At 43.0% G+C, this 20,238-nt stretch overlaps 3 protein-coding genes across 8 annotated transcripts in view; 1 reads left to right on the plus strand and 2 right to left on the minus strand.

Moving 5' to 3' along the window:
- Positions 1-13,152, minus strand: rtcb (RNA 2',3'-cyclic phosphate and 5'-OH ligase). 2 transcript variants are annotated; one of them, XM_087135249.1, is made up of 13 exons: positions 13,017-13,152; positions 8,943-9,078; positions 8,484-8,559; positions 7,008-7,124; positions 6,396-6,603; positions 5,740-5,789; positions 5,394-5,605; positions 4,463-4,693; positions 3,383-3,477; positions 2,960-3,053; positions 2,656-2,766; positions 1,977-2,096; positions 1-1,487 (listed from the first exon to the last, which is right to left on the minus strand). In XM_087135249.1, exons 2-13 carry the CDS (start codon positions 9,039-9,041, stop codon positions 1,380-1,382), a joined length of 1,521 nt encoding a protein of 506 aa, XP_086991375.1. In that variant the 5' UTR covers positions 9,042-9,078; positions 13,017-13,152; the 3' UTR covers positions 1-1,379. The 2 variants fall into 2 exon arrangements, with proteins under 2 accessions (XP_086991375.1, XP_086991374.1); XM_087135248.1 differs by lacking the exon at positions 13,017-13,152 and adding an exon at positions 12,799-12,947.
- LOC147799485 (ubiquinol-cytochrome-c reductase complex assembly factor 6-like) lies at positions 13,035-15,166 on the plus strand. The gene is made up of 3 exons (XM_087135261.1): positions 13,035-13,175; positions 13,708-14,154; positions 14,582-15,166. Exons 2-3 carry the CDS (start codon positions 14,047-14,049, stop codon positions 14,696-14,698), a joined length of 225 nt encoding a protein of 74 aa, XP_086991387.1. The 5' UTR covers positions 13,035-13,175; positions 13,708-14,046; the 3' UTR covers positions 14,699-15,166.
- cenpk (centromere protein K) overlaps positions 15,163-20,238 on the minus strand; it is an 11,682-nt gene continuing 6,606 nt past the window's right edge. For all 5 annotated transcript variants that reach the window (XM_022241694.2, XM_022241711.2, XM_022241702.2 and 2 more), the window contains exons 5-9: positions 19,867-19,996; positions 18,644-18,739; positions 18,118-18,259; positions 17,513-17,578; positions 15,163-16,276 (exon numbers count right to left, since the gene is read on the minus strand). In XM_022241694.2, the coding sequence (XP_022097386.2) occupies positions 16,118-16,276; positions 17,513-17,578; positions 18,118-18,259; positions 18,644-18,739; positions 19,867-19,996 (593 nt within the window). In that variant the 3' untranslated portion in view covers positions 15,163-16,117. The remainder of the gene's footprint in view (positions 16,277-17,512; positions 17,579-18,117; positions 18,260-18,643; positions 18,740-19,866; positions 19,997-20,238) is intronic.

The raw sequence follows: 20,238 nt of genomic DNA on the forward strand, positions 1-20,238 counted from the left end.
TAGTATGATGAATTGTTACTTTATTCAAAACGTCTGAATCAACAAAATGACAAAATTGAATTTGGTGATTAATATAATTTTTTTGAAAACAATTACTCTCTGGCTTGGTTGAGATGTTGCGTGGTACACAAAAAAGCTGGCTATCTAAAATCCTTGGGAAGGTCCAACAATGGATTGAAGCTTTGTCTATCTTGTCAACCAGGCCCTGCCGTTGCCTGAGCAGAGAATGGGGGGAGGCGGGGTTTGTCAAACCAAAAGTGGAACTCTTGGCACTGTGAACACATATTTTATACAAAGACCTATCACAATGAGCTTTGGAATACAACATTGAAAAGTTGCATGTCTGTCGTGAACCAAAGGTTGCATTTAGACTTGGACATTGTAGTTTTCAATATTGAATAAACTGAACAAAATACATTGATTTCAAACCCTTTGAAACACCTAAAATGTGGATATTTGCCAGAACTTCCTGACGGTAAATATGACTGGAGATTGACTCATTAATATGCAAAATTGTGGTCAGCTTGTGCTTGAGAATCAACGTATAAGCCGTGGCTCGTATGCCGAATATTACAGTCTATTTAAAATAATCAGGAAAAAAAAAAAAAAAAGACCACCAACAAGCAGAACTCGGAAGCGAGGGGGGGGGGTTGTTCGAACCCCTCAAACCCGCCCCCAGCCTACGGGCCTGTCAACAGTCCAGTATATGACAATACAGTCATTTTGTATGTACAATATAATGGAGTGAGTTCTGTCAGTATCAACCCAGTACAGGATAAATAGAGGAAGCAGGGATTAAAGAGTGTACAGTTCACCTGTTAGGGTAATTTTGCATCTTTTTTTTTTCTTGCATTCTATGCTTCATGAGCTTTCTGCGACCAAGTGCCATAAAGAAACCCTGATAATTCTACTGAAAAGCATACCTATTTGACCTCAGTTATGCAAAAATGCTGAAGTCCGACAAGGGCACAGCAGCTCTCCTAAACTAAACTAAAAAAGTTGAAAAGGCCAATTTCCCCTCAGCAAATATTCTAAACAGATAAGTCTTACTAAAGGTACGATTACAGCCCCTTGTTACCAGTAATTTGTCTGTCCAACCATCTGTGTATTTCCTTACGAGAAAAAAAGTTACGATGGACTGCACCGCCATCTTGTTATATACATGTAAGTGATTCTCATCTTTGCTGGCGTGTTCCTGTGCCGACCCCAACGATGTAATTAGTTGAGGCACATACTGACCAAAGGTCAATTTCTGCCACGAAAAACCTCCTAAAACCAGCTGAAAGTAACCCTCGATAGTTTCTCTTTTTTTTCTCTCTTTACAAATTGTGCATTCTCAGCCAAATTAATGTGCTTCACAACAAGGTCCCTAGCAACGATTATCCTTTAATGACTGCGATCGGTCTCAGCTTAATGGCCTTCTTGCTGATGTCAGCCATGTGACAGGTATCCACCACGTCTGTGACATTCTTGTAAGATTCTGGTGCCTAAGAGAGAAAAGATGGATATTCTTCAAATAAAGTGCCACTTCATGGCATTGTAGAATAGCCCTGTTTTTATTTTGCTATTTTATACGGTAGACATGTTACAATTTAATTGTTATTGTAATTTTGATTATAGTTTAATTTCTTAAGTCGTTGGACTCAATGGGAGACTTTGAGATGCTGGTGGCAGCAGACATACCGGTCCTTTTTCAAGGTACTGCACATGCTCAGAACTGTGCATACATGCTCAGAACACTGCACACATGCTCAGAACTGGTAAAAAGGACCGGTATGTTCATCGCCACCAAATGTCTCAAAGTCTTCCATTATATACATGTATATAGATCCGCGTGTTGCACGTAACTGGACAAATTTCCTGGAAAGGAAGAGGTAAATGCAATGCAGTGCAATGTGATGCAGCGCGACGTAACCAGACCAAGCCAGATGGGAGGGGATAGGACCAAAAACAGGAAAACTTATCCTATAATTTACCTCCTCCATGACGAGTTTAGGAGAGGCAACTCGGATGGAGATACCTTGGCTTTGAAGCTTACTAAGCACGGCGTGGTAGTCCAGGTTACGGCGTGATTTGGATCGGGACCAAGCACGCCCCTGGAAAGGCAATAATTGACAGAAAAAGATTACCTCATGACGTATTCGAAACATTTCCTGAAGAAAAAAGTGAAGGCAAATGAAAGCTTCACATCATTGCCAACTATACGTACAAGCAAAGTGTAGGACACTTAAAAGATGTGAGCGAACGTTGAGAAGAAATCCACTGAAAGAACTACATGTATAATTAAAATTTCAAATTTAATAAGTTGTGCTTCTAAACAAAGACAGAGAAAATGTAGTTAGGGCTTAATTAATGCACAATCCAGATTTTCTCAAGTTATATTCAGAATGCTTCATAAAACCTGGACAAGTAATTCTCCATCTTTCAATCAAGCAAACAATTGAAAAGTCTAACAAACCAACTGCTGGAGAAACACTGTGGTTTTACTACCACTGGAAAAGTGACTGCAGTTTCATTTCAAAAATAGTGCTTTTGCATTGGTTCAGGCACATTCAAATCAACATTTGTACTTGACTGGCACAATTTCCGACAGCATATGCACAGAAGTATGTAACACAACCATGAAATACTACGTTCAACTATTCAACTTCTTACAGCTCCGTGACACGTGGTTCCAAATGTCTCACTCATTCCTTTCTGTGTTCCTGTCAGAATATAACTACACGTTCCCATGGTTCCACCAATCAGAACTGGTTGGCCGGTCATCTGCAGGCAACATAATGAATATTCACATTTATTGTTCGTTAATTTATCCATTTGTAAAATCCTCCATAAGAATCAAGGAGGTCGAGGTCAAGGTTATAACTGGTCTTGTGTCTTGTCTTGGGATGATTAGACTGCAACACTGGTTAACGCGAGACCTGAAACACACTCCACAGAAAAGAATTTCCCCACTGACCTGGTAGTCAACAGGTATGAGTGGGTGATGGGGTGGAAACGCTCTGGTTGACCCCTTCCGATGGACCAACAATGTCCTCTGTTGGCCATCCAAGATGTAGGCTGCTCAGTTAAGGACAGTTTGCTCACACACAAGCACATTTTAAATGACACCTCAATGTGACCTGTCAAGCTTTTTCTGAAGTAACTCACAGAACGGTGGTCATTTCAAAAGCCTGTCTGTCAACTTAAGGGACAAAACAGTCATTTAGTTTTGAAGCAAATTCTCCAGTTCAAGTAAAATTTACAATATTCCCGTTAGCAATTCGGCAATAAAACCCTTGGTAATTCTTTATCAAATTGTTATAAAATTTCCCGCGAATGATGTGAACAAGTAGTAGGTTTACAATAGAGAAAACCCAACAGCCAAGCTCAAGCAAAGGATATGTGTTCTTCAACTTTGGCTATGTTGTGAGACACGTCGTAGATAACTTGCATATCCAGATCATCTGGTGTTTCCTGAAACTGCTTTGCAAAAGCCTATGTGCACAAGAATAGGAACACTAGATAAAAATTAAACGATGTCACAAAATGTACAGGGGAGAGGTGAATTCAATAGATCAGTTAAGATGACATTCAAATCATGGTTTACCATGGGCACATAAGACCGTTGCTTGTTCCAATCACTCTCAAGGGGTCAAGACTGATGTGTATGCAAAAGAACAAGTGATCTCTAATTAACAACCTCTTTACAGGGGACAACTAGCAAACACACAGGGATTTCCCTTGGCTTGCGAGGCAAAGGATGCGTAAGCATGTCTTGACAAATTCTCCATGCACTACAGGTTGATGTCTGCACTCGTCCCCCGTGCTTGAGCAATTCTTTGTACATACAAACCTAGTTCATGGAGGTTGAGCATGTGCCAAGGACAGGTCGCAAATATTGCTCTGCGACTTTGTCCCAGAGTTTCAGAAGAAGCAACTGAGCAGTAACAAATGTTGCACAAATTTTGAAAATAGTTTTCAAAAACCTTTGGAAAGTTCAACCTTGTAAAAGATGCCGATTGTGGTACCTTGTCATATGAAAGAGTTGGTATTCAGTCAAACTAATATCGCGGCTGTGAGGTGTTCATTGCAGAAAAAAAACAATTTGCAAGTGGTTAATGGGCAATGTTCAATCAACTAGCAAATTGTGATCTCACGCATATCCACTCATCAAGAATTCTAATCTAGTCAATCACAACTACATCAGATTATCAAGTCCAAAGTCGATCACAGTGTCAAAATCAGTTGGAGTGGGAGAGATAGAAATATACACATCAGTCATAGTTGATGTGAACAACTGTTGATTGATTTGAGACTAAATGAGTTGTGATGGGACTGTTTATGATTTGTGAGGACTCACAACGACTTGTGAGAACGCGTGGTAAGTTGTAATGATTTGTGAGGACTCATGATGACTTGTGAGGACTCCTGGTGATTTATGAGGACTTGGGAGCAAGATATGTGCTGAAACAAGACCAACCTGTCTAGACAGGAAGGTCATACTACTCCGGTTGACCCAGGCGTAGTTAGCAGCCGCAGCCATGGCCTTCAAGTAATCCTGGCCCTCAGCCGACTGAATCCTGGCACAAGCCAGCTGTCGGTCATTCACATCTATCTTGTCTCTCTTCATGGCCTTCTCCATGGCAACCAGGGCATCGGTGGCCACCTGGTGGCCAAGACCTCTGCTCCCACTGTGAATCATCACGCAGATCTGTCATAATTGAAGGGAGAATCCTATTTTCAATATATTCAAGAAATATCTATTGTGTCCTCAAAAGCAAGCAAGCAATTGCACAGCCAAGTCAAATCCAAATGGTTACTTCTTATTACTGATTCCGGACTTAAGACTGCATAGATTTCTACATAATATTTTCACCTTAGCATGGTCCAATTTCATGGTACTGTTTACGTCAAACCTTTTGCCAACCTCTGAAGCTGTTTGCAAAAATATGCTAAACTTGGTGGGTTCAGGACTGCTGCGGTTAGTGGCAACTTTGCCCATTTCAAGTAAATCACTTAGCATGGTGATGAAGCAGCACATGACTGTGCCACAGTCCCTTTGACTGTACCTTTTTAGGTAAGCAAAATACTTATTTCCTGCTCTGGTTAGCACAGCAGCTTAAAGTTTAATCAATTTGGCTGTATTTTCTAATGACGCAACCCACTGTCCATGACACCAAGGCCAAGCTGTGCAAAAATTTTGCAAACAAGTTGCCGGCATTCACCTGTGTTTAGATTGCCGACAGCAACGATAGCTCATTGTATGCAGCGTTGCTGTGAATCTTAATCCTTTGTGCTAACAAAGCAGCAGTGGAATAAAACTTCCAGATTAACACCAGTAAGTTTTTTGAATTGGGAGGGGCAGGAAACGGACGGGAAATGATGGGGCAGCACGTATTCCTTCTACTCACCTGTCCCTTATGATCAATGCCCATCTTCTTGGAGGCGTGCTCGTTGTAGATCTCGTCCACTACCTGGATCTCGGCGTAGTGGTTACCAGCGCCTAGCGTCCCCAGCTGGGGGAGCCCTCTCTTTTTGGCCCGGGAGCTGACCTTGCCTGGATCAGCCTGAAGCATACGTCCATACTCCTCGCAATGCTCCTTATCCTCTGCCCAAGCATAGCCTGATAAACAAAATTACAGGTCACATTTTTTTAGACTATACCATCAGAACCTGTCTGGTCCATGACTCAATCAAATCTCCAGAACATTCGTCAAATTCTAGCTACCCCTGTCCTACCAGTAAGCATGAGCATACCTTCTCGGAGAGACCAGTCCATACCCATCTCCAATGCCTCTTCCAGATCCCTGCAGGAGAAATTGAATTTTCAAGTGCGTAGAAATCTGAATGCAATGCAAAGCAACGACTACTGAAATGCATTATTTTGACTGGACAACCAATTTCAACAAATACAAAATTGGCAGCAGGCAGAGAATACGGGCCTTTCACAATAGTGCGCCACCAAGAGTTTGCAACACGTTGGCCAATCATAAGGCGCAAAATTTGTCGACCCTTTCCAAATGCGCATTGGGTCAACAAATTTTGTGCATTGTGATAGGCCAACGCGTTCCAAACTCTTGGTGGCACACTTTTGCGAAACGGCCGTATTAAGAAAAAGAAAATTTAATCATCTGGAGCAAAATCAAAAAGCAAGAGCGTGGGTTATCACCTACTCGGATTGTAACCAGTAACCTTATCACCTGAAACCAGGTGTATTCCAACAAAAAGGAAGTCCCTTTAAATAATTTTGTTCTCCTGACTCATCTCCCATCCAGCCTTCTTAAATTTTATTTTGCATCTTTTCTGCTGAGAAGCCTTTCAAAGCCTTTCCTTATAGGGAAAAAGAAAACTTGAAAACTTGAGTGATTCTCCAAAGATCTCCACAAGAAGAAAAATATGCAGGAAATCTTTACCTTGCTCCCATGGGGATTACACCTTTGGAACCTACTCCCACTGGTATGTGATCAAACATGGCCTGGGCCAGCTGTTCCTTTACCGGCAGGACGTCTTTCTCATCCAGATTTGTGCGCAGGACTCTGACTCCACAGTTGATGTCAAAGCCAACACCCCCAGGTGATACAACAGCCTTGGGGTCATCCATGTCAAAGGCTGCCATGTTGCCTGATGATTGAAGACAAAAAACAACTCTGAAGAGTGATACTATTTTTTGGAGAAGAATCAGCAGGCATGACTTGTAAGATGTGGAAACGGGCAAAAACATTACTCAAACTTCTCCACAGGGTTTGTGCAAACACATGGGCATGCCCATGAAAGTTCTTAAACGGGGCAACTCTTTTTGCTCAGTTCTGTGCATTAAACATTTCCTAACCATTCAATATCTTCAGCCCTTCAAATAAAATATTCAGATTACACATCCAAACAGCTTAGAAAAAGCACCCTCTGGCATCAAAAGTGTGACACTAAAAAGGATAACGACAGTGTGGATGGGACGACACAAAATGCTTGCTGAAAATATATCTCCCTTTTGTTGAAGCAAAAGTAACGTTCAACGTCAGGTTGACTACCTATTGCAAAGCCGTAGCCTGAGTGAATATCTGGAAGACCCACTGAGTAGCCAACGATTCCTGGCAAGGCGGCCACATTGGCAATCTGCTTCACGCCTGGTAAAAACCCACCCAATGCTGCAAAAACAAAAATAAACAAGTCGTTAGAGAGTCAACCTGACAACAATGAAAGTAAATGAATTTAAGGAAGGAAAATCTCTGAATTGCAACCCCACACAAACAAATGAGACTTGGAAACCACAGAACGAAAGGGAAGTTCTCTTTGAGCTTGAATAGTAAAAACATTACAAACCTATTACTTGTAAGGATCATATATACGTTTATTTTTTGTAATTTTCAAAAAGCTTAATGAATCCTGCTTTACTTAACGTTAGATTTGATTGTGTAAGATGCGGCTGGAATAGAGGGGATTGATGTTTGTGATGCAACCTAGAAAACCCTCTGGATGGTTGAGATATTCACCTTTAATGCTTCAATTGTTAAAGAAAGTTGAGACTGATCTCTGATTATATTTAAATGTTTCTTCACTAAAATACAAAATTGCAGGTCATCTTTTACAAACAAGTTGGACATCATGCAAAGGGTTTTCACATATCACATTTGCTGTCCATGTAAAATTATGTTGGATTCAAAGGGTTTATTTGTAAAAACCCTGAAAAGGCTAACTGGTTAATTGTGCCCTCAACCTTAGAGGTAAGGGAACCCTCCTTTGTTATGCATCATTATAAAGTCCACATAGCTCTTTGGCATCCTACAGACCTGCAGGCTCCAAGTGGCTGGATTAGATCATTAAGTCTAAGCAGATTAAGTTGACTAATTAGATTACAAAGAGCAAAGCCTGGCAAACAAGATAATTGCTTATTGTGTATTCAATTGGGGCCATGAGGGCAAACTAACCCTCTGGCTGTTAAAGATGTACAGTTAAATTCTAATGTGATGTTCCCTCCACCCTGTTGAGCTGCCCAACTAGACTTGAACAAGTCTTCTTTTCAGTTTTAAAATCAGTGCAATGTTCCAACCACAATTTGAGAAGAGTAAACAAAGGAGTAGACAAGCTTTTAATACCTTCACACTGTTAAAAGCAATTCATTTATAGCAGCTACAACAGATCTCCTCCTTTCTGTGTCACAGTCATTATTTTTTGTCAACCGGGGACGGGTAAGCTACGGCTAGCCATCAGTATAAAAGTTGACAAAAAACGCACAGCTATCAAACAACAACCTGGCACATAATGAAGACTGTTTCTAAATACAATAGGAAAACATGATGCTCATTTAAACTAATTTTGAGGCAAAAACTGCCTCCAACAAGGGATGGTATTCGTACAAATTTTGGGCACCCCACACAAAAAAGGCAATATGAGCAGGGTCTATCTGTGTGATTTGGTGACTTCCATTACAACTTGAATGCAAGCACACAGCAATTTATGTAAGGACGTATCAAATTAATGTCATTCACAGCCCAAGTTTCACTCACACTTTCCACAAGAATTCCTCAGTTCCTCAAACATCAGCTTCTCCAATTGTTTGTTGACATAGAAACGTCCCTCCACCTGGGTACACATAGAAACAAAAGGAATCACTAAAGGCATTTCCCAAGGCAGCCATCTTGCAGGCCGAGTCTACTGTCCCCAAGGGACACACATGAGTAGACCTTTTATGCATATCCCTGTGGAACTGTGACAACCGCTGGCCAACAAAATGGCTGCCGTGCAAACCATCTATCTCAGTGTGTGGAGCAATTTTGCCTTACAATTTTCTGCCTCACCCACACTCGCGGGTGACAAACAAACTTTTCACCGGTTCATGGCCGATGCCATCACAGTTGGAGTATTTAATTATTCCCTTCCTGTGTATTTTCCAGTCTGTATTTGTGTTGCATTGTTTGTGCAACTGAATTTTGTTTTTTATTTTGACTTCCAGTTCTTACAATTACCTTCATGTTAGGGACGAAACCTTTCTTGATCTGCCATAAATTGGGCGAAAGCTGGTGCAGGTACTCCAGTTCCTGGGTGTAGGTCCTGCCAGACGACATCCTCACGTCTTGATGTTCAGACTTTTCAATAAAGCAACTGGAAAGTTAAATTGCATTACTGTTGGTTTGGGGTCCCAAGGTTAATTATTTCAAATTTCACAGTCACTGTGGACTTGGACTCTGGATTACTTTTTTTTTACTTAGATTACTGGATTACCTAAAACAAAGGATGTAAGTCGCAGTAGACTAACCAGTGAATGTTTGAATTTCATATGAACAGCTTCTCCCACATGCCAAACAACTGCAGATAAAGCTAACAACTGCAGATAAAGCTTACAAAATAATCTGTCAAGCGAGCCCAATACTTGAAAAGAGATAAACAGACTACATGTACATTGTAGACTAATTTCAAGATGAAATTTGGAAATTAGCAGGTTTTTAAAAAACATTTCTTGGTAAGGATAGGCAGAGAAAATGCCTTGCATGACAGCAAAAGTCCCCTTTGGTCTTAAAAAGGTAATTGTAAGACTTATTGATGTTCTATTCAAACTGGGAAAAATGCATGTAAAGTACAGCATGTCTGAAAAAAATGAATGGACTTCAGCTCTAGATTTCCTGAAGACCACTGTGGGACCCATGAATATATGCAGTCTGCTGTGGGACCCAGGTATGGATGCAGTCCACTGTGGGACCCAGGTATGGATGCAGTCCACTGTGGGACCCAGGTATGGAGGCAGACCACTGTGGGACCCATGAATATATGCAGTCTGCTGTGGGACCCAGGTATGGATGCAGTCCACTGTGGGACCAAGGCATGGAGGCAGACCACTGTGGGACCAAGGCATGGAGGCAGACCACTGTGGGACCCATGAATATATGCAGTCTGCTGTGGGACCCCAGGTATGGATGCAGTCCACTGTGGGACCAAGTATGGATGCAGTCCGCTGTGGGACCCAGGTATGGAAGCAGTCCACTGTGGGGCCCAGGTATGGAGGTAGACCACTGTGGGACCCAGGTATGGATGCAGTCCACTATGCGACCCAGGTATGGAGGTAGACCACTGTGGGACCCAGGTATGGATGCAGTCCACTATGGGACCCAGATATGGAGGTAGACCACTGTGGGACCCAGGTATGGAAGCAGTCCACTGTGGGACCCAGGTATGGAGGTAGACCACCGTGGGACCCAGGTATGGAGGCAGTCCACTGTGGGACCAAGTATGGATGCAGTCCGCTGTGGGACCCAGGTATGGAGGCAGTCCGCTGTGGGACCCAGGTATGGATGCAGTACGCTGTGGGACCCATGAATATATGCAGTCTGCTGTGGGACCCCAGGTATGGATGCAGTCCACTGTGGGACCAAGTATGGATGCAGTCCGCTGTGGGACCCAGGTATGGAAGCAGTCCACTGTGGGGCCCAGGTATGGAGGTAGACCACTGTGGGACCCAGGTATGGAGGTAGACCACTGTGGGACCCAGGTATGGATGCAGTCTACTGTGGGGCCCAGGTATGGAAGCAGTCCACTGTGGGGCCCAGGTATGGAGGTAGACCACTGTGGGACCCAAGTATGGATGCAGTCTACTGTGGGGCCCAGGTATGGAAGCAGTCCACTGTGGGGCCCAGGTATGGAGGTAGACCACTGTGGGACCCAAGTATGGATGCAGTCCACTGTGGGGCCCAGGTATGGAAGCAGTCCACTGTGGGACCCAGGTATGGAGGTAGACCACTGTGGGACCCAAGTATGGATGCAGTCCACTGTGGGGCCCAGGTATGGAAGCAGTCCACTGTGGGGCCCAGGTATGGAGGTAGACCACTGTGGGACCCAGGTATGGATGCAGTCCACTATGGGACCCAGGTATGGAGGTAGACCACTGTGGGACCCAGGTATGGATGCAGTCCACTGTGGGACCCAGGTATGGAGGCAGACCACTGTGGGACCCAGGTATGGATGCAGTCCACTGTGGGACCCAGGTATGGATGCAGTCCGCTGTGGGACCCAGGTATGGAGGCAGACCACTGTGGGACCCAGGTATGGATGCAGTCCACTGTGGGGCCCAGGTATGGATGCAGTCCACTGTGGGACCCAGGTATGGAGGCAGACCACTGTGGGACCCAGGTATGGATGCAATCCACTGTGGGACCCAGGTATGGATGCAGTCCACTGTGGGACCCAGGTATGGAGGTAGACCACTGTGGGACCCAGGTATGGATGCAGACCACTGTGGGACCCAGGTATGGATGCAGTCCACTGTGGGACCCAGGTATGGAGGTAGACCACTGTGGGACCCAAGTATGGATGCAGTCCACTGTGGGACCCAGGTATGGATGCAGTCCACTATGGGACCCAGGTATGGATGCAGTCCACTGTGGGACCCAGGTATGGATGCAGTCCACTGTGGGACCCAGGTATGGAGGTAGACCACTGTGGGACCCAGGTATGGAAGCAGTCCACTATGGGACCCAGGTATGGAGGTAGACCGCTGTGGGACCCAGGTATGGAGGTAGACCACTGTGGGACCCAGGTATGGAGGTAGACCACTGTGGGACCCAGGTATGGAGGTAGACCACTGTGGGACCCAGGTATGGAGGTAGACCACTGTGGGACCCAGGTATGGAGGTAGACCACTGTGGGACCCAGGGTACGGAGGCAGACCACTGTGGGACCCAGGTATGGAAGCAGTCCACTATGGGACCCAGGTATGGAGGTAGACCACTGTGGGACCCAGGTGTGGATGCAGTCCAATACCTGGGTCATCTAGGGCTATGGTTATCAAAGCGTTTCCAAAATATCGAGCCTGGAAAAGGAGGAAGGCTTAAACAGCTGTGACTAGATAGTCGCCTTCACTACCAATTGTGTGATCTTGTCGGTTTTCACAAAAACTGGCATAATTAATGACCTAGCGACTCTACGGTCACAGTCACAGACACAAACACAGACAAATCAGATATCAATTACAGGCATCATTGGTTGATCTACACGATTGCTCCATCTTTGCGTGTCTGCTGATCTTGTAGCGCTATTTGCTGATCAATAATTCTACCTTCCAGCCAGTTCTCTTTTTATCTACATGTACCTGGTGGTTGAAGAAAACTGTTTTAAAAAAAGGGAATTGGAGTGGAAAATTTCACACAATATCCACTGATAGCACGGCGTAGCACTTGTTACTCCCAACTATAGCAGCTGCCTCAACTATGGGCCCAAAGCAGGTCCAAGAAAAGGACAGTTTCCCAGAGGGTCCTTTGGTGGGAACTGCACTTCACTGCTTCATTAATGACTAACATGCAAGCACTGTGGTCGCATCACTTCCAAAAAAGGAACACTGCCTTGCAACATGGCTCCTTTCAACCAATGAGAGGGTGCTTCAGCTCAAGGCGGACGGTTGGGAGGACTATCCCAACTAAAGTGCTACAGATAAGCCAGTTTAAGCACCGAGTTCCAGGTGTGCCCAAGCATGAGCCAAAGTCATTTCTTTTATATCAGCAATTTGTGTTTGTAGAATCCAGTTTGTATATGTGTCAAAGATGAAATGCTAGGTTGGCTTGTTTGGATGTTTTACCAACTATAGTCGGGCCAGTGTAACTCCAGCAGGATGGACACTGCATGAAGACTATCGCTACCCCCAGAACTGTGGGGTTCAACGTCCGCTACGCTAACGCAGACTAACGCATGACAGCCTACTTCCATACTGAGACCATCTGACCGTGGAGGAAGGAAGACTGACTGATTAAACAAGTTAAACACATGGAAACAAACTGCTTCACTTAATTGAAAATACCCAACAAATGCAAACAAGAGAAAAACTTGAGTTCAACTTACTAGTAGTACTACTAGCCCAAGAAGCGATTTTGTTGCCTTCGTTCCGGTTCTCAACTTCTGATGATGACATTAAATATTGCACCATCATTGACACATGTTCAATAATTATTGAAGGGGACATTCCGACAGAGGGCGCACTTCATTTCATAACAACTCGTGCCGGTGGTAGGTACCGTACCGGTATGGTGCATGCCCCGAAGTTACACGCCGAAACTCACCAATGTTTTACAGCCGGAGATTCCGAAACCTCCTCAACAAGTGGCCAGGGAAGCGAATGTTTGGGATCTACCGCTTCTTGCCCGTGTTTTTCGTTGCAGGAGCGGCACTGGAATGGGTTATGATCAACGCACGCATCGCACCCGGCAGAGAAACTTTTTGTAAGTCGTGTGCGGTAACTGCTTTGTCAAAATGTATAGCCATCTACAAGAAGTGTCCTGAATGGGCGCCAGACTAAATAAACCCGTTGAATATGCAATGTGTAGCTTTGTATGCATTTTCAAAACTTTTAAAGATGGGATGACTGCCTCGCATCTTTAGAAATAAAAGTGTCAGCAAAAGTCAATGAAATCCATTTGCCATCCTGGAAAAATATGCAACATTGGAAAAAAGGAGCCTCCTTTCTTCAAATAACTCCGACAAGAAACTGTAATTTTTCGAATGCCTTTTCCAAATTTGTGTATCTCTTGATCAGTTGACCTCCATGTACTGTTGCTTCTTGGCACTGTCTTGTCCCACCACTTTTAAAGATAAGTTCACAGACCCTGTGACAATCTTTCTTTCCCCTCTGACAGTTTGATTACGCCAGTGTTACATCTTGCATAATTCCATGGCTTTTGTTTAAAAAGCTGCGTGTGGGATTCACACAGGGTTTCACACATTCACAGAGGGTTTTTCCCTCCCTACTTCCAGATGATGTTTATCGGAGAAAGGAAGCTGAGAGGCAGTATGCAGAGAAGCTAGCTGAAACGGCAGAGGACAGCTAAGAAGTGTGATCCATGTCAGCAAGTCTAGACTGAAATCCAGTCTTATTGCCAACCCGAGGCTGATGGTGAAGAATATTACAGAGGGCTGTTAATCTACACTGATTGAACTGTTACATGTGATTCCAAGAAAGGGAAACTGGATGTACATTTTTCTGGAACCAATCCAGCAGCAAAACATAGCCTACCAAAGCTAAGCAAACAAGGCATCAGACTGTTTAACTAATGGACTGTGCGAGAGTGTACAGGTGCCGGATTCCTTAGCAAAATGCCAGCGGGTGTTGACTGGATTCCATATCTGAAGTTCCTAGCCGCAGGAATGCTGTCCATGATGGCTGGGGCACAAGCTGTGCACGCTTACTACAAGCCAGACATGGTAAACAACCCATTACTCCAAACTTTGCTACACTGTAGCAAACCAGCCTCCGTCAATAAAGTCGATAGACCTCCGTACTGATGACGCCACATTTTGGATGTCAAAAATATTTTGATCAGCGTGCCGCGAGCAGCTGCAGCACATTACAGTGCTTTATTTTAGTTTTCAAGTTTCAATGTGCTCTGCCATAATTCTCAGTGGACTGTGGGCCCCTATTGGCTCCATAGAAAAGTGCTCAAGTAAACAAAATGTGAGATCGTGAGTATAAGGGCCTGTTTGCTCGTCCAGGGGCATAATGTCAGTCAATTTCTGCTAACAATCGGTTGTACGAGTTAGAAACGTCAAGCTTGTTAACATTGTGAAGTGTAGAATTGTTACCGTTCTCATGATACATGTAACAAGGCATCTTTGTTCTTTTTCTTGGTAGTCAATACCTGATGTGCCTCCAGCACGAGGTGAACTAGGACAGTTACGAGATGAAGCTAGAAAAGAGAGAGAAGAAGCAAGACCAACAAAACAGACGGAAGAAGCTCGGCAAAGATAGCACAGCCCCGTACTTCTGTTTTAGGAAATAATTTTGAATAATTAATAGAGCATTTAAAGCTGATGGCGCCAGAGGAAATGCATTTGACAGCTTCATCAGTTTTTAAGGCCTAGTTTTATGTGCGTGTGGATCGAGTGCATTTTCAATAGTTCTGATCCTGCGTGTTGAGCTGCTAACTTCTGTTTATGCATTTTTTAAAGTTAGATTTTATTTGAACATGAATGATAAGTTATGCTGACCAGTCAACGAATCGTCAGTCAGTTCAGAGTGAATGTGTATGACTTACTCATCTTAATGGTCAGTTGAATTTGCCAATCAGTCAGATGGCCTCAAAAATCACCACTCTATTGAAGGACAGCATGTAGTTGGATGAAAGGTTAAATTTTGATTGAGAAGGTTTCGGACTGTTATCATAACTTTAAGCTTCACCAAGTAATAAAACAAGTTGGTTTTACATCCTCAAGTTAACATTATTTGTACCAAAACTTTTAATCAGCAAATCATGATGTTCTTTCCCGTTGTGGAAGATCACAAAGTTAACCCCCTAAAATCTATGGAAACCTTCAATTTAGACAATTTACAACTTGGACGATTCCAGTCGTCTGTATGGTACTTGAATGAATGGGGCTAACTGATATCTTAAAGTACCTTTTCAAACATAAATATACAATATTTACAGTACATTTCAACAAATTTGGTTATGACAAAAACATGGTTGATGCGGTGAACAGTCTTGTATTGAGGACAAGAAACACAATGAAATTGATATCTACAAACACGTTAGATTTACCTCCAAGTCAAATACAGTGAAATCAGTGTAGAAGTGTCAACATGGAAATTGGTTGCATAATACTTTGTCACAAACAGGACAATTTCCATGTGTTAAAAGCCACACTAGAAAGAGAGTTCTCAGTACCAGAGTAGAGAAGATGGAAAAATAGTCGGCCCCCTCCCCTTCTCATTTAGCTCCGCCTCCTGTTCTAGTGTATTAATCCACACACCTTACCCCTTTGTGTACATAATGGATTACCCCAGACCTCCCCATCAGGGAGGGGCAAGATATGAGCTCATTACTTATTCAACAATGGCCCTACCAGCATGTATGAAAGCCACATGTTTATTTCTTTCCTGCCAGCCTTGCTTGATAAGTGTTCATTGTTTCACTCAACTGAGTCATCAGGTGTCTAAGGTAACACATAGCTGTACCACTTCTGGTTACCACATGGTGTCGTACCAGCAACAATTCCTGCAGGTACTACACTTGTTACACATCAACTACAAGTAGTCGGTATGACAAATCCAACAGTTGCTGTTGACACTGGTCCGTACATGCACATGCGTGAATTGGCACGAAACAGAGAAGGCCTAATTGGTGCAGAAAGCATGAAAACACCTGCGGCCCGTGATTTCTCATGACTGTCACAGGTGAAAGGGTACCAGCTTGATTCGCTGGCAGGCCTGCGGATGGCGCAAGGCAATTCCACATCTCAACAGCAGCTCCACGTAAGGAGGCCAGAAAGACTCGTCCAAGGTGATGTAGGGATCTGGTTCATCGTCTGTGCACTTGTTCATGAGTATCTGACAGAGGAAAGGAATCCGTGCAGGACAAGACATAAAAAAGATGGAAGAGTAGATTTAACTTAATGTGACAGTGTGCATGCCTTTGAACAAAAACATTTGAACGGAGCTTCAAATCACTTAAACTGCCAAGACTTCTGGCAAGGAATTCCTATATCACACCAATATTCAGGAATGATTTGTTTTCGTATTAAAATACAGTAAACTCTGGCTAAGTCGGAATTCTTGTGCTGTAAGTTGTCGTTTTGCTGACTTGCACGTACACACGTATTGTCCATGTACATTATGATTCCTTGCACTAATTCAATGGCTTTGATTTACCCTGGTTTATTTCTACCTCCATGGTTGATCCCAGCGAATTCGTTCTCGATTATTATCCTCACAGGCTGCAAATTCGATAATTGATCATGTGCCCCTAAGGAGGAAGCGAGGACGGCAAGCCACCTGCACATCACATCACGACTGCATAGTGCATTACGTACATCTACGTGATACAATACGGTACATACAACACACGCATTGGTTAAGTTCGTTCAATAGGGCAACCCCCAAATGGACATGGCGCATGCGTGTAGCACTAGAGGGGTTACTGGTATTGATGTACTCATGCTGACTGATTATCAACCATGGCCTGTGCTACTAATGAACAGACATCAGTCAAGCAGTGTGGGACTTGTCACTTCTAGGCAACCGTGGCGAAGGAAACTGATAAAGAAGCACAATTTTTTTTAAATTCCGACTTACACAAAGGAATTATTGTGGTTTTGTAGAAAAGGGACCGAGAAAAACATGCCAACTTATACAAAATGACGACTTATAAATGCCGACTTAGAAATGAAATTTTCAATAGAAATGCATTACAGATGATCAGGACTTTTGTCAAACGGCCAACTTGGACGATATGACAGGTTACGCGATGCCAACTTAGTCAGAGTTTACTGTATGCTTTCCACGGGAGGATAAAAAGAGCCCACTAGCTAAGTAGCAATGGCTAGGCACTTCCCAAATCTTGCAAACTCCTCAAAACAATTTGATGGATTTCAAAGGATCTTGGAGGGTTAAGGTTAACCACCTGCTTTAAAAGTTTGGTTTTATAACTGGCAGTGTGTCATTTCCCACAGCAACATGATTATCTTGAACTCCATGCTTCCAAACAAAACCACTTCCTAATTTAGATGTCTCACAAGTTACCTGGCCACAGACAGGCACTCTAGGAAAATTACTTATGATCCTCACCTCTAGAATCTCCAGAAGAGATATATATCGATGTTGCTCATCGTCTGACTCTGTCGAGCTTCGTCTCTGTTTAAAGTAATAAGACATTTCCATTTGTAATTACCTCTGTTGAATTAAGGGGCAGCTCCAAAACTAGTTTTTTTTGGGGGGGGGCCAAAATAACTAGAAATTTCTCTATGCCACTTTTATAGACTTTTTGAGGGGGGACGCTAAATTGTGTAGCTTTTTACATACTTTAGAAGACAAGAAAATAAGAAAGTCGTATAAAATCACCTTTTTTCATTGCTTTTCAAAACAAAAATATCGGCTTTTTGGGTTGGAGAGAAGGGGGCATACCCCCCGTAGTCCATCCGGGATCCACCAATGGTTGAGTTTTACCCAAGTTCTGTTTTTAAATGCCACTGCTGAAAAAGAGATCGCATTCAAGAATGAATGCACTTCATGATGTTGAAGGAAAACTCAGTCCGAAGAAAACTGGAGACACACATCAACAAAAAAGACACAAACACAATCTCTTGCTTGGGCAAGGACGCCAGCACACTGAATGCTGACTGAATGCTGTTCTTTCAGACAAAACGGAAGAATGGTTGGAGCTGTTCACATACCCTTTTACTCGCTTTGTTGACGTCTGCCGTGGAAGGGAGGGGAAAATGCAGGGTGGCAAACTTGGCGAGATTACGCATCAACTCTTGTTGGATCTCGACAGCACGCTGTCTCTTCCTCGTTAACTCCCTCAAACTCCTATCGCTGTATGAAACAAGATGGATATTGTGTTACTTTGGCCCACACCTGACTGGTTCTATACAAGCAATAACAACAGAAGTTTGTAAAAACAGAAAATGGCCCACAATTTAAACAGGTCTTTCACATAGAAGGGAGATGTCTTTTCTTTGTTACAAATTTGATTTTTTTTTAGGCTACATGTATTTCCATCAAGCAGGTGAAATACAAAGATGTTTCCATCAAATCCTTCCTCTTCACCATGGCAACAAAGAGTACACTATCATCAGCTGCTCTCTTACCCTTGTCTTAAATCATCTGCACGTCTGGAGATCTCCAATAATCATAATCAGGTCGAGAATGGAAAATCTAAATAGTCTAATTTTAAGCATGTTATTGTCAGTCAAGTACCTGTCGTGCTGCTCTTGGCTTGCATCCTTGGCTGCTTCCAATTTCTGTACCAGGCTCTGGTGGACTTCCTTGTGTTGTTCCAACAAACTTCTTTCTCTGGAGAGTAAGTAACTTGCTTCTTAGCGTATGAATTAAGTGGTAGGAAAGCGGATGTGCCTAACTTTGCAACAGTGTTTCAAACTTCAAACTAATAATGACAACAAAAGGGTGAAGTCACAATACTGATTAAATAACACTTTTACTTGAATCTGAAAATTTCAAAAGGGGAATATATTAAATTTGAGAGCTAATAATGACTAATACATGTACCAAAGATGGGGAGTGCATTTGTAACAGTGACCCAAGATGACACTAGCAAGATTTCACTTCAGAAGTTAGGGTGATTCTTCATTGCTTTATTTTGACAAATCTCTACAGAGGGACAAAAAGCAAATCTAACTTATCTTAGCACAAGACTGCATCATACATGTACTTCCCAAGAGTGGATTAGAACCAGAAAACCAAAACTTGTAAGCTCAGGTGTCGAGAAGTTGAGTTGAATGAGAAAGAAAGCACTGTTTTCAGTCCCAAGAAAGACCATAAAATTCTCCCAATTCAACCTCTATTTGTTTGTCCTTTCCAGGAAAGTTATGTTACAAGCAACATACAGATCATTAAAGATTAAAATAAATCCAAGTACTAAATGCAAACAATGAATATAATTCAAATTACCACAAAAATTACAGTTTAACATCTCTAATCATGAAAACAGGACTGTTTGGACATTAGCACAGGTTAATGAAATTAGAGATGTTAGCAACAATACAGATCATAGGGACGGCTTATGGAAAAGGGAAAAATTCACTGAGGTAAATGATTGTTTTAGCCCTTACTAAATGAATACCAAATATTAAATAAACAACTCACAATGTACTCCAAATTACTGTACCGATTACATATTAACATGACCACACAGGTTCTAGTTACTCCTAAGCGTTAGTTAGTTCTAATGAAAACAACAGCATCCCTTGAGTCTGACAATCCCCATGTGTGCAATGCTCTGCACGCTCACGATACATTCAACGCAAACCTAGTTCTCATGGGAGCCTGGTATATGCTAGTGACAACATTCAAGTTCTTGGTCCAGCCTCTGAATGCAAATGGTGGCGTACCAGGAGGGACAAACACTTGTTTGGAAAGTTGTTACCTTCACTACTCATGTATCGACCACAAACACCACCCACCTGTTCAGTTCCTCTTCCAACTCTTTCCTCTGTGCCTGTATAACGTCAAGTGTTTGCTGCAGCTGTGCAGTGGAAGTCCCCAGCTCTTCTTGCAACAGAACTCTCAGCGTGTTTGTGTCCACAGGGTACGCTGAATGAGCAATATAAATATTACAGGCTAGTCTCAAGAAGCTGGTGAGCACATGGCAATGTGCCATGAAAGTTTACCAGCCACAAATGTCATAAACTGGTACCTGGCTGGTTCCGCAATTGTTTTGATTTAACAAGTGAATTCACTGTATTTTCTACTGAGCGACCCACGTGACAGCCAATGACAGCACTTCCCTGATTTTGACTGTGCATGTTACTCACCTCACAGTCAAGCTGAAAGAC

Source organism: Acanthaster planci, linkage group LG04 (genome assembly GCF_054643075.1).
Source record: "Acanthaster planci isolate LZ-2023a linkage group LG04, COTS_SCS, whole genome shotgun sequence".
Classification (NCBI taxonomy): domain Eukaryota; kingdom Metazoa; phylum Echinodermata; class Asteroidea; order Valvatida; family Acanthasteridae; genus Acanthaster; species Acanthaster planci.

What these genes read in the sequence shown, in the direction of transcription:
- rtcb (XM_087135249.1), bottom strand. Translation starts at nt 9,041, where the DNA reads ATGTCGTCTGGCAGGACCTACACCCAGGAACTGGAGTACCTGCACCAG. An exon ending in GCATTGATCATAAGGGACAG is followed by an intron (nt 4,694 to 5,393) that starts GTGAGTAGAAGG and finishes CAATTATGACAG; the next exon opens with ATCTGCGTGATGATTCACAG. An exon ending in TCATACCTGTTGACTACCAG is followed by an intron (nt 2,767 to 2,959) that starts GTCAGTGGGGAA and finishes TGTTGCCTGCAG; the next exon opens with ATGACCGGCCAACCAGTTCT.
- LOC147799485 (XM_087135261.1), top strand. Translation starts at nt 14,047, where the DNA reads ATGCCAGCGGGTGTTGACTGGATTCCATATCTGAAGTTCCTAGCCGCA. An exon ending in CTTACTACAAGCCAGACATG is followed by an intron (nt 14,155 to 14,581) that starts GTAAACAACCCA and finishes TTTTCTTGGTAG; the next exon opens with TCAATACCTGATGTGCCTCC.